Source organism: Mycetomoellerius zeteki, unplaced genomic scaffold, assembly GCF_001594055.1.
Source record: "Mycetomoellerius zeteki isolate Tzet28-1 unplaced genomic scaffold, Tzet1.0 scaffold174, whole genome shotgun sequence".
Lineage (NCBI taxonomy): Eukaryota > Metazoa > Arthropoda > Insecta > Hymenoptera > Formicidae > Mycetomoellerius > Mycetomoellerius zeteki.
In genome coordinates, this window is record NW_017256696.1 from 1,585,355 (window position 1) to 1,598,779 (window position 13,425).

The window sequence follows — 13,425 nt, forward strand, 5'->3', positions numbered from 1 at the left end:
TTCACGAATTCCACAATGAAAGACATCTTCCTTCATTTCATGTTTTTAATATTATTGTTATAAATGCTTGTATAATAATTGCATAACAATTCAATAAAAGAAATGTTTAAACAGTAAGAAAACAATATTTATTCTATACTAAATTTTATTTCTCTTATTGCAAGATGTTACATTAACTCATTGATGAATAACAAAAAAAAATTCGTGAATATATATATTTATAATTTAATCAAATTTATTTGCAATTTCCTTGGTTCATGATGCAAAACACTTGTTCAAAGTATAGAAATTTTTTAATTTACACAAATTATTCCTTACTTTTATTACTGCTTAGAATATAAACTTATTATTTAAATATTATATTTACACTTGGAATTAATTACTTCAGTCATATATGTATAAATAATGAAATATAGGTTGAACACTTGTACATGTCTGATCATTCATACAATATCTCATTTACTTATTTATTAAGAATTTCACCGTCCAAATCCACCGTCGGAAAGAGATGTTACTTTCTGTTGTATTATTTTACCATAACCACCTCGTCCACTATCAAAGTCTGATCGATATTCATCTCTCACCTAAAATATCAAATAACATTACATGTCACATCTATATATGTATACATCGTGTCTAAATTAATCTTTCACAAAATATTAAAAATAATTACTTGTCCTCCAGTCTTGCCACGGCCATATTGTCTGCCTTCAATAAAGCCAGCATCCCAATCGGTTCTAATGATTCTGTCGTCTAAACGAGTACCATTTATGTATCTCATACAATTCTCGGAATCGGCTCTTTGATAATATTCAACGAAGCAGAAGCCGCATGGTGTCTTCTTATATTTATCAAGACCCATAATAATACGCCTGATGTCACCACATTTGGAAAACAATTCGTATATCTGTTCCTCGGTAGTATAAAAAGATAGATTGCCAACGTACAAAGTACAAGAATTCCTTAAGAGTCTGTCTTGCTCAGCCCTTGTGCCCTATATAATGAAAAAGAATAAATCAGTTATTCATGAAGTATAAAAAAAACTATTCATCAGATATAAATATACAATTGAATGCAATTAAATCAATTATTTCTAATTCAGCACTTTTCAAATATTGATTATGACAATTAGAACTAAAAATTACAAACTACGTAAATGTAAAAAACAAAAATAAAAATACATATAAGAAACATAAATAAATTGAAATGTACACTGGGTAGTTTGAGGTTAAATATTAAAAAAAAAACCTTAAAATGTTGATCGCGATAGGAACTTAATTCAACTGATGGCGAGCCGGTTGTACTTATTTTGACCGACATTTTCCAATGCTAATTAGCTTAATTTTGCACTTATAAAAATCAATTTCTATCGCAATTCACATCTGCAGAATCCACAGAGCGAAAAGAGAAATGAATACATTCAGTGTGTACTGTAAACGCTCACTTGAGCGCTGCTGATGAGCACCAGTGATAACAACAGAACATAAATAAATTACCAGATATTCAAAGACTTTACGCAACACCTTCTTCATTGAGTTTTAGAACGCGCCAAAGTCTCACTGACCAATCGACGTTCACCTTTTGGAAAATATAATATATAACGGTAGGTAATTTTGATTCTTTCAAGTGCAGCATTTCGAAGCCAGTACTGGCTATATTTATGAAAGCATAGTAAACGTTCTCTTCCATTTTTGATTGGATTCCATTGCGTTCGTGTTAGCAAGGTGAGTGCGATTTATATTTGATATATCAAATGATTATACGCAATGCGATGATTAAAAGTTACATCTTGCCTTATTAACAACTGTATATTAACGACTCATCATTAAATTTTGTGCGTTAGAACCTTTATAATCTGAAAAAGTCATTCAGCATGTGCCTCTGAATTTTTAACCTAAATACGTTGTGTGTTGTGCAGTTTTAGTCATTTTTCGTGATAAATGTCTTCCTTCAGCTAAATACTTGTTTTGTGTTAGATACGTACAAATTTTCATAGAAAAATTTTTTATAAAGAAATTTATTATTATTAATTTAATATTGACTATATATAGAGGAAAGTCCCCTATTATGAGATAGCAGCGTTTCTGCTAAACTAATAAACGCTATCTATTGGTTTCACTATGAATTTATTTTGGATTGAAAACTATTTAGTAAAAAGTTCATTATTAGATCATGCCTGTAGTTATTGTAAAACAAGATTTTAGAATTTGTCTTCAAGTTTTATTGAGATGAGCATTTAAACCTTGTTTATTATTTAATAAATAAATATTTGGCAATAAAATCTTGATGTAGTGATAGAGTAAGGTCGTACTAATAGAAAAATACGGGATATGTTGAATTGTTTAATTATAGAAGTTAGATTTGATGATCGTAAAGCTATAAGGCGTGGAAATCGTAATATGAGATACCCAGGGTATTCCTAATATGAAATATTAGGAATGCTCCTATGTTATAGTAAAAATCGTTGCTAAAGTACAAATGTTATTGTACAATAATAAAAAAGATAACCGGAATAAACATCGAGTGCCTATATCTGCGATGCTTGATTCCAACTACCAGAAAACAAGTTCTAAATATAATCTATTGTATGCTCATTTTTCTCGCACGCTGGCTATGTTTGTTCGTATTTTAGAAAGACATTAAGTATACATTAGTTAGCAAACTTTTAATTAATATTCATGTATGATGTTTGCTGCAAAGATTTTTTTTTTATTAATGTTAGAAGTAGAATATGCTGGATATATTGAAATAGTTTTTGTTAAATAGGTACTATAAAAGCTATATTCAATAGTTAGTATATTAAAATAATAGTTCTTATTAATTGTTTGAATTATATTGCAGGGCTTTTGTGTGTCGCATACAACAACGAGTACTGCAAATATAAGCACCATGCAGCTGCAAATTCGTGGACAAGAAACAACTGTCATCGAATGTCAAAATAATGAAAAGATACAACATATAAAGGTATTTCTGTTTTTAAATAGTATTATTGTAGTACATATAAAATTTATTTTGAATTTGTTTTTGGATATTAATATCCAAGGATATAGCATTAAAATGATAATCTAGCATTGGTTATTTTATAGTGCTAGAACGAGCATTAATGCAAAAATAATATGTAAATTTATATAAAGGAGAAAGTTATATTTTACTTTTGCTTTTGATAAGTTTACTACAATATTTTTTTGATAATTATATGATAAAAATAAAAAATAAAAAATATTTATATATACATACTAACAGCTTAATTGTTTACAGGAAAGAATTGCAAGTCTGCAAAGCATTGAAGATGAATTTCATCTTCATTGCAATGGAAGTTTATTAGCAGATGAAACTTGTGTAAATGAACTTCAATCAGATGTACTTGAGTTGATTGTACCCTTACGGGGAGGTAAGCTAATTTCTAGAAAATAAAATTCACAAATTTAGATTTGTAGCATATTTAAACAGTATTTTAATGTTTTTAATATAGATAGTCAAAACAGGCTCAATCATATTATATAAATATATTTGACATACTTTAATTCTTAAAGGTTATTGTACTTATTATAAAAGACAAAGCACAAAAATGCAGATTGATTATAAAATACTTTTTTTCTTTTCAGGAAAAGTTCACGGTTCTTTGGCACGCGCTGGCAAAGTAAAAGCTCAGACACCTAAAGTAAAGATATATTTTAATCTTGGTTATTTAAATAAATTTATGTCTCGCGGGTTTATTACTTACGAATGAACAAAATATTAATTTTATATATTAAATATATGCCTGCTTTAAAAAAAATAAATTTTGAAATTTTAATCTCATGCGCTATGTATATGTGAAATATAGTATATGTTCATATATTAAATTAATATGTTTTATTAGGTTGAAAAGCAAGAGAAGAGCAAAAAGAAAACTGGCCGAGCTAAGCGACGTATTCAATACAATCGTAGGTTTGTCAACGTTGTTCAAACCTTTGGCCGCCGACGTGGACCTAATGCCAATACAAATTCATAAATGTTATATTTGTTACAATAAATTCGGATAAAATGCCATAATTAACATATCAAATGTGTATTTTATTAAAGATTACCTACACTTATTAAGCTATATGTTTTAATTGCAATAGTGATTAATGAAATGCAGTCTGAATTTAGCATAATTTTATTGAAAATTATTGGAAAAAAAAGAAGTTCCGTTTTAATATGTAGGCACATCACACAACCAAAGAGTTTGAATTTCAGAGTATATGGAAGTACAAGAGTTGTAACCTTATATTCTAAACGACGGTATGAATGATGCTATACACAAAATTCTGGAGTTTACTATTGGGAACATATTTGGTAAAGATATAACTTGCAGAGAACCCGTCCATCGTTGCGACGAATATCAACCGGGTTCTTTGGTGGAATTGGGTAGAACCGGTATTAAAGTATGAAAAAGATATAATTCTTTTCCAAAAAACTATTTTGTTATTTTAATATAAAATTTTACAATCGTATAGAGAGAATTTAAATTAAATTTTTTTATTCAGATATGACAGAGAAATTAAAGTACATTTTGTAAAATAGCGTTTTCAAAAATATGAATTAATTGGAAATATTTTGCGTGAGTGCAAATTTGGAAATTTAAAATCAATTTGAATTATTAAAAGAAAAATCAACAAATTTCTATGAAATTTATGAATTTTAATTAAAAAACAAGCTTCTTTCTTTTGTTTGGTGGCAGATAGTGGCAAATTTCTTCTGTCATATTACTGCAAAATTAAGCACAATTCTTATAATTTTGATACTTTTCAAAATAGTTTTTATCTTTTTAAAGATCATATATATTTTTCTAAGAATGAGATATCTATCTCTCTCTCTCTAAAGTAAGTACAAAATAATATTAATCACAGAAAAAATGTTTAGAAAAATATGATAAAAAAGATTCGATCTTATTATCTGAATTTTCTTTGAATTAGTTGTGATGAACGGAACACAATTCTAAATATTGTTAGCTTAGTTCTTATTTCTCATATTCTGTCATATTCTGCCATATTATCATGTGGATCGATATGGTTAGTGCAGGACAGACAAGTTAGGTTATGGGTTAGTGGCAATTAGTGTTACGCGGTGTGATTGTGTCTTCTGCTAATAGCACGTTGTTTAACAATTTGATAAAAGTTCAAAAGTTTTTGTAATTTATTAATATACGACGACCTGCAATATACAGATATAATTTATATAAGTTTTCGCAAGAAATCGAACAATGGTAATTCTGTGATTATATAAATTTACAAGTCTGTACGAAATATCAAGTATGACACTAAATATGTTTTATTTATCAAGTTTTTCAAGAAAATTTTGATGCCGTGCGGATTATGCGCGATACCTGTAGTAAAACCAACAAATCTGTCGGAAGACAAAATGTCATCCTATAGTAACGAGCCAGGAGTCAAGAAATTAATTCGACCATCCGAACTACCTATTTATTCCTTTGAAGATGATTATTCTAAACAGATCCCATGGTAAAGCACAAGTAATTTCAATTATGACTGTTATATCATAGATGAAGATTCAATTCACAATTAATGAAATATTTCAATCTTGTGATAAACTATTATTAGAGGAGCAAAAAGCGTTATTGAATGTTCCTCATGAAAATTCACATTTCTATCAATTATTTTTGTATGTAATGTTTATAATTAAATTTTCTATAATAGTACAGAATGTCCACCTTCGGCTTTGGAGCAGAACATATCTAAAATTCGCAAGTCAGTTCAAGCGGTTGTATCTGAATATCAACATTATACTGGTGTTATCTCAGATACTATCGACATCGGTTTTGAACACAGCAGTTGTGAGTGTTAAGCATATATTTAAATGTATTTTATACAATTATTTTATTCTACAACATAATAACTTAATTGCTTTTTTGCAGCCCTTTTAGATTATCTACGTGAGGAAAGTAACATTATGCCACGAATGGGAGCTATCGCTATTGGTGGAATAGCTGGATTAGTGCTTGGACTTAGAGGACGTAAATTCAAGCGAATAATGTATTCTAGCGCGGGTGCACTCTCTATGGCAGCTATCTGTTATCCTAAGAAGGCGAAAGAAGGATTCGACATGACTAAACATTACGTGAATGTTGGCTACAATTTTATTTATGGTGGTAATGTATATTAAATTATTTTCAGCAAATTATCTTTTTTATAAACACAATAAATATATATTAAAACGGATGGGAGTCATTTAACTATGTTGCGGTTTATTACAAATCAAACGCAACGTAGTCAAACGACACGTTTCCTATTAAGACTACCAACTTTCATAAAATTGAAGATGGGATATAATTGTCAACGATACGACACATGGATATACCGATACTTTACTATAAATAATTTCAGTCAAACCAGGTGACAATCGACAGCTGCAAATCACAATACCAGAAATGCCGAAAATGCCAACATCTTTTTCGGAATTTGTAGATTCAACGATTGTCACAGGTTCAGCAATGCATCTTTAAGCAGGAACAAGGAGGTAGAATGCAACGAAGAAATTTCTCTATTGCATCACCCCTCCCTTACACCTGCTTCATCTCTATTTTTGAAAATGCTTTAAAAAAGATGTGCTATATCAGTATCTCTTACTACTTATACAGTTCCTTTTCACAACTATTGAATAGTAAAATTAATCTCTTACAAAAATCAAGAAAGAAATAAGTACACGTTATAGAAATAATTATATATTACGGACATATTGCTAATGTATTACAAAATACTGTCACGGTTACCTCCTTTTAAAAAATTGCTATGTACTTAGCTTATGCAAACGTTGATCAAGATACGACAAAACCTGTTCACTACGTAACATTTCGTAACACCAAGGAAATCTCTGAACCCATAAATGAAACGTCACCCGCGCCTTTGACAGATAAAAAGACAAATACTCGAAGAAACTGATTTTGATAAAAGCAAACTTAGGTGTTTATGCTTTCTTCCTGTCATATTTCTTGCTGATAATTTTTGTCTTGCTTGTTTGTGTAATAATCTCACTTTAATCAACTTTACTTTATAGCTATTGTATTTATTTTTTGCCATTTATATTTCAGGAAAACCAATCGACAGCCAAATTAGACACTAAGCAAGATTAGGCGTTTTTCAACAATAATAGTAGCAAACAATAATATAGCAAAGAATGTATAAAAGTTTTATTAATTTTGGAAAAATTTTAATTATTTTGGAAAAAATTATTAATTATTGAAATAATAAATCGTACTCCATAACATATATGAAACATTGTATTCTATCTTATATTTTTGTGTGAGTAAAGTAGTATCTGATGACGCATATATCACACATCCCTCTCGGTTAGAAATGAATAAAACTTGCTTTATACGTTATATTTTTTATATCATTTTTCGTATATATATATATGTATGTGTATATGAAAAATAATATAAAAATTAATGTGTATTGTGTATGTGTGTGTGTGTGTGTGTATTGTAATATAGTGTTATTATTGTTTTATATAATGTATATAAAACAATAAAATTCTTTTTAGAATTAAAGTTTAAATTCATTTTAGAATTAAAGCTTAGAATTATGATTTGTTTTACCTTGTCTATTAATTTCAATATTTTTGACGAATTCGAGATTTTTATTTAAAAAAATTTCTTGAAAATATAAAAATTATTTCTTTATTATACGGGAATGGTTTATTCATGTACATCATATTAGTTGCTAAAGTTAATAGACTTTCTACAATAAGCCATTAAGTATATATAAGCTGTAAATCTTAATCCATAAGAAATTGATCAATCAAATGCGAGAAGAATAATCGACAATAATTGGTCAATTTCTCATGACTTAAGATATAAAGATTATGTAATTGGCTTATTGTAGAAAGTCCATAAAATACATGCAAGTCTTTCTAAGTAGAAGTTGAAAAAATAGAAATATTTGTGCGGGATATGATTCGGCGCGAGGCGCAGCCGCATCTCGTTTTATCGACTGGTTATTCCCGGCACTGCTCAACTACGGGATTTCGATCCTCCTCACCCTGGCACAAGACCAAAACGGCACTCGAAACCTGCGCACTTGCAGCCTCTGCATGAGGACAGTCAATCTAACGTGCGCCCTTAGGAAACACAAACCGCTGCGTAGATCATGAAAGGGGCGCGCGCACATCTTTACCCCCTACTATCTTGACCTGTTCTTTACACGGGTCAACACGCGAACCACCGTGAGAAGTGCAATTATATCGTAAATACAATTGCTCTTTCTCTCGTCCTTCCTCTCTCTGTGTCATTATCCGGGATGTGCAAGTCGATGATCAGTTGCGAGCTCCGAAGCGTGTCACTCCTCTACGAAGCAGTGTGAAGAGATAATGAATTTGGAGAACGTTCGCTCAGATTCATTTCGGGGGATCCTCGATTGCAGATATGACGCTCGTTCGTTATTTTTCGAGGAGGGTACTCCTTCAGCTTCGTGTTGTGTGACGCACTGTGACGCACAGTGAAAGGGTTGCTGTCGCAACGCCCGTACTACTAGTCGGATGCTGTAAACCCGATATACTTTCGTCAATCGTTATTTTTTTTTCTGAGCAGAAAGATCGAAAATTTTTTTTAAATATTACATGAATTTAGTGTTTAGAAATGTATGAAGAGAGCTATTATAGGAACGATGCAGCGATAAATATTATACTAGGCAGTATGTGACTTTCGCGAAATTTAACAGATTGGTGAATCAAGGTGTTACAATTCAGGTAGGTTTTTAAATTAAATAAAAGAAGCATATATCGATCCCAGATATTTTTTAATTAAGATTTATTATTAGACGTAATAAGATATTTCTGTTGATAATATCCTTATTTTTATTGATAATCACGATTGATAATAAAAACATCAGTATTATTATTTATATTATAAATAATAACAGAGAATTCGTGATCTACTTTTTGTGTTTTCATCTCTCCGCGTTTCTATCCGACATTCGAGATTGACATATAGGAGACAATATCTTACCGATATCCCCTTCTCAATCACCCTCTCGAGTATCCGGCAATAGGGGGGTGACTGTTATATATACCGTTAAATAGACCGTAGTGACATGCTGTCTCGTGTGCCAGTCTTGAACAATAATATTTTTAATTCGAGAACTCTATCGTTCTTTGATATTTTGTTGGAAAAATATCAATTAAAAATTGAAAGAATCTAGCTGTGGATGTATAAAAAAAATAGTCCGTTAGGTTTGCGGGATAAATTTTTTATCGTAATTAGATAATTGGCCACTGGGATCGATGCTGTGGAAACTTTACTCACGCGAGAAAAATTGCGCAAAAGAATATATTAAGATATATCGAGACCTTTCTCCAACACCGTTTGTATTCAACAATCAAGGATATTATGCTAAATTTCATATATATATATATATATATTAATCTAAAATATTAGAGCTAGACTCATAAAATAAAAGACAATTATTTTGAAATTTTCTTGCGGCTCGATTTCTTTCTTCGAAGTTATATTTTGGATATCAAGCGTAAAATTTAATTGTTTTTATTTTGCATAAAGTTAGACTCTTTAGAACTATCGTAATACTTATTTCATCTTACATATATCGTGATTACGTTATTATACTTTAATTACTCAGACTTAGTCTATTTACTTACATGATGGAAAAATTTCGCTGAAATTATTCCGCACGTTTTGGAGTACTTATCAGTAAAATTTCAGTGATTTTTAGTTGAAAAGTTCATTTTCATCAAAATTTTAGCAAAATTTCAGAGAAATTTCAGTAAAATTTCGCTGAAATGTTCCAAAAAACGTGAGATAACTTTAGCGAAATTTTTTTCACCAGGGATTTATATTTAAAGCAATGCTTTTAACATATTGTACAAAAATGTGTTTCACGTAGAGTGGATATGGTAACTATGAACTCCGAAAAATCGGCTTGCCGCCGAAAACCAATAGAGAAAAGTAGCAGCAGCAGTAGCAGCAAGAAGGCGACCGAGCATGTCGATGAAGTAGATAAAAAGAATGAGGACGATCATACAAATGATTCCCCAGATTTATCCCCCAATACTCCTACGTACAACGTCACTGCCTCTTGCGCCGAAGACACCCCTAATTACCTCGTCTACAAAAAGGTATTATCACGGATGAAATCGAAGAATTTAATGTTATTAAAATCTAATAATAGAAATATCTGTTTGACTTCAATGCAATTTAAATTATTATTCTCAAGTATTTCTTAAATAATTTGTCTTTTAAACCAAACGATATATTGCTTAGTTTCCAAGCATCATTATATTACAAACGAAATAACTGTATTCTTTTTTTAGATGGAATCGATCGTGGAAAAGATGTTGGACGAATTTACCGGTGTGCCCGTGAAAACAGTCAAAACTTTCATGACGAAGACGCCGTCTGTTTTCACAGGTAAAAGTGTAGTAGAAACACTTGTGTTTTAGATACTATATTTTATATATAACGTTATAAGTACAAATCTTTTATTGTCAATTTAAAAAGAAAAGCGAAATATACGAAAATGGAATTTTTTAAGCTTTTTTGAAGGCATAAATTTCGACCAAGCATTATTATTTATAATCGAAGATGACAAATAAAATAATTATATATAATATATATATTTCAGGCACAGATCTTATAGCATGGATGATGAAGAGCATGGATATAGATGATCAAGGTATAAATTTGTTTTTAATTTATATTAATTCTTAGATTTTATTCATGATTAATATAATCTGAAAAGTAATATATTGATATATTAATCCAGAGGCTCTTCACGTGGCTCATCTTATGGCATCCCATGGATATTTTTTTCCTATCGACGACCACTGCCTTACCGTAAAGAGCGACAACACATTCTACAGGTTTCAAACACCGTATTTTTGGCCATCGAATTGTTGGGAACCCGAAAATACTGATTATGGTAATATATAAAAGGATATTAATATTATCGTTAATGTAATTTCATCTGTCATTTATATCGCAAATGACATAAATAACAATAATTAGAACATATTTAATAAATATATAAATTTTCACACTCGTTAGTGCGTATCACGTTAAATGTTACAGCTGTCTATTTATGCAAAAGGACGATGCAGAATAAAACGCGATTGGAATTGGCGGATTACGAGGCGGAAAATCTGGCTAGATTACAAAAGATGTTTTCGCGAAAATGGGAATTTATTTTTATGCAGGCAGAAGCGCAAAGCAAAGTTGACAAGAAAAGAGACAAATTAGAAAGGAAAGTCCTGGATAGCCAAGAGAGAGCCTTCTGGGATGTACATCGACCAATGGTAATTCTTCTTAGAATAATAAAGTTGAAATAATAAAGAAAAGAATATTTACATATTTTCTTATTGATAAAATATCGGGACGATAATTTTTACGTTATAAGTACGTAATAAATGGGAGGAAAATTTTTTATTAAAGAAATACATATCAAATCTCACATTACATTTCAGCCTGGATGCGTAAATACTACGGAGATGGACATTAAGAAGGCTTGTCGCAGTTATAAAACTGTTATACAACCAAGTAAGCATTTGCAACTGGGCGTCGCAGGTGGTAGAATATCTCCGTCTGCAGAATTGAGTGCGACCTCATCGATAGAATTTTTGCAGAAGGAGATCGAGACTCTGAAAGACAGATTGGATAAGCCCGTCATCAAGGTCTCGAAAGTAGCAGAAGCGTATGTCAATAGAATTTGTTTATCTGTTTAGCAAAGTAAACCAAGGAATATATATGTATATGCATTTGCATTAATATTTGTTAGTTAATCGAGATTTAACTCGAGGTTGTTTCTATAAAACAGCGAAAGTAAAAGTATCTGTTCCACATTTTATCTTGCGTTCGATGATGTAATAATATTACATTTATTTAAACTTCGCTAAATACATATATTATATGCGTTTATAGTTTATAGGCTAATCAATATGCGATATTTTTAGTTTGATCGGGTACTTTGAACAATACATGGAATACGATCCCTTTATCACCCAACCGGAGCTCACAAATCCATGGATTTCCGATAGTCCGGAAATGTGGGAGCAGGAGAAATTAGCGTAAGTACATTGTCGCTATGAAAAAAATAGTATTTTGCAGTATTCACGATAAATATCATCTAATATTATATATTATGAGTATTTATATTTACGGATACGTAGGAAAGAAATATCCACGAGAAGAGTAAAGAGGTGGGCATTCAGTCTTCAAGAACTCCTACAAGATCCCGTTGGTAGAGAACAATTTATACGCTTTTTAGATAAAGAATTTAGCGGCGAAAATCTCAAGTACGTATTACAATTGCCACGTAAGCTTAAACTGTTTTCTTTAGATAAATATTACTATTTTATTTATATTTTTATACTTATGTATACTCTATCTACACACATAATACGATATTGAATTTGCATCAGGGAGACGAGATCATTTATGATATGTGCAGATTTTGGGAAACCGTTCAGGAATTGAAAACTTTACCGCAAAAAGACGTCCAGACGAAAGTCGAAGAGATATGGCGTGAATTTTTGGACACAGATGCAAGTTGTCCCATCAATGTCGATTCTCGATCCTACGAGATTACCAAAAAAAGTCTTGAAAAACCGGACCGATGGTGTTTCGACGTTGCTGCGGTATAAATTTAATTTATTAATTATTTAGTTACATGTGTCATATAAACAAACGAGGGAAAATTTAATCAATTTAAAAAGATTAAATTTTAAAAAATTATTAAACTTTTATTTACTTTTTCTAAGATGAGAAAATTATTTGAAACAGATCGCGTTCAAAATATAGTATGATTTTTTCTCGAATTCGATTTATTTAAAACAATTTTTTATTTTTATATATTATTAACTCTCTAGTTTTTATTATTGTTATTTTCTAGGCGCATGTATATCATTTAATGAAAAGTGATAGTTACTCGAGATATTTACGCTCGGAAATGTATAAGGATTTTCTTAATGGATCTAAGAAAAAGGTAATTTCTTTTTTCTTTATGAGATTATTACGATAATTTGAAATGTATCATCACTATTTAAATCATATAATTAATAAGAATTATCTTATTCTTAATGTTTCAGACTTCTGTAAAAGGCATTCGCTCTATCGTTTCCTTCACAGGACGAAGAGACACAACAACTTCGTAACCTGCCACTTTTTAGCACTTGTTATAATCTTACATCTCTTCTTGCCATTCCGCTTTTTTTTTGTTTCTGTCAAAAATTGCATAAAGCTGTCAACAAAAGTAATCAATTTCAGTTTTAAAAATAATTTTTTCTATTTAATTTTATCGTACAATACCAACACACCTATAATTAAATATTTTATATCGATAATAATTATATACGATAACTAAGATTGCTTAAAATCTTATCAAGGAATCGTAGGCTTTTCAAATTTATTATAACAAAAGATTGACCACAAATCAATTT

At 30.3% G+C, this 13,425-nt stretch overlaps 3 protein-coding genes across 3 annotated transcripts; 2 read left to right on the forward strand and 1 right to left on the reverse strand.

Annotated features, from left to right (window-relative positions):
* Nucleotides 1–260: 260 nt before the first annotated feature.
* On the reverse strand, nt 261–1,419 carry Cbp20 (cap binding protein 20). Its single transcript, XM_018446076.1, has 3 exons — nt 1,249–1,419; nt 674–994; nt 261–584 (listed from the first exon to the last, which is right to left on the reverse strand). The coding sequence occupies exons 1-3, from the start codon at nt 1,318–1,320 to the stop codon at nt 480–482; spliced, it is 498 nt and encodes a 165-aa protein (XP_018301578.1). The 5' UTR covers nt 1,321–1,419; the 3' UTR covers nt 261–479.
* A 214-nt stretch (nt 1,420–1,633) lies between these two features.
* Nucleotides 1,634–4,043, forward strand: RpS30 (ribosomal protein S30). Its single transcript, XM_018446058.1, has 5 exons — nt 1,634–1,724; nt 2,842–2,964; nt 3,259–3,391; nt 3,606–3,661; nt 3,863–4,043. The coding sequence occupies exons 2-5, from the start codon at nt 2,890–2,892 to the stop codon at nt 3,992–3,994; spliced, it is 396 nt and encodes a 131-aa protein (XP_018301560.1). The 5' UTR covers nt 1,634–1,724; nt 2,842–2,889; the 3' UTR covers nt 3,995–4,043.
* Nucleotides 4,044–4,133: 90 nt separating this feature from the next.
* RSG7 (regulator of G-protein signaling 7) lies at nt 4,134–13,296 on the forward strand. Its single transcript, XM_018446266.1, is given in 16 exon segments — nt 4,134–4,409; nt 5,308–5,486; nt 5,682–5,818; nt 5,900–6,133; nt 6,369–6,501; nt 9,804–10,110; nt 10,306–10,402; nt 10,617–10,667; nt 10,758–10,913; nt 11,063–11,286; nt 11,455–11,681; nt 11,941–12,054; nt 12,157–12,282; nt 12,438–12,624; nt 12,879–12,971; nt 13,075–13,296. Coding segments are annotated over 16 exon segments (2,472 nt in total). The 5' UTR covers nt 4,134–4,268; the 3' UTR covers nt 13,141–13,296.
* The last annotated feature ends 129 nt before the right edge of the window (nt 13,297–13,425 follow it).

Bases quoted from the DNA above. Each gene is read 5' to 3' on its own strand.
- Cbp20 (XM_018446076.1), bottom strand. From the start codon at position 1,320: ATGTCGGTCAAAATAAGTACAACCGGCTCGCCATCAGTTGAATTAAGT. The intron at 995-1,248 runs GTTTTTTTTTTA...TTCATTATATAG, and splicing joins ATCGCGATCAACATTTTAAG to GGCACAAGGGCTGAGCAAGA. The intron at 585-673 runs GTAATTATTTTT...TTGATATTTTAG, and splicing joins GTGGCAAGACTGGAGGACAA to GTGAGAGATGAATATCGATC.
- RpS30 (XM_018446058.1), top strand. From the start codon at position 2,890: ATGCAGCTGCAAATTCGTGGACAAGAAACAACTGTCATCGAATGTCAA. The intron at 2,965-3,258 runs GTATTTCTGTTT...AATTGTTTACAG, and splicing joins AAAAGATACAACATATAAAG to GAAAGAATTGCAAGTCTGCA. The intron at 3,392-3,605 runs GTAAGCTAATTT...TTTTCTTTTCAG, and splicing joins GATTGTACCCTTACGGGGAG to GAAAAGTTCACGGTTCTTTG.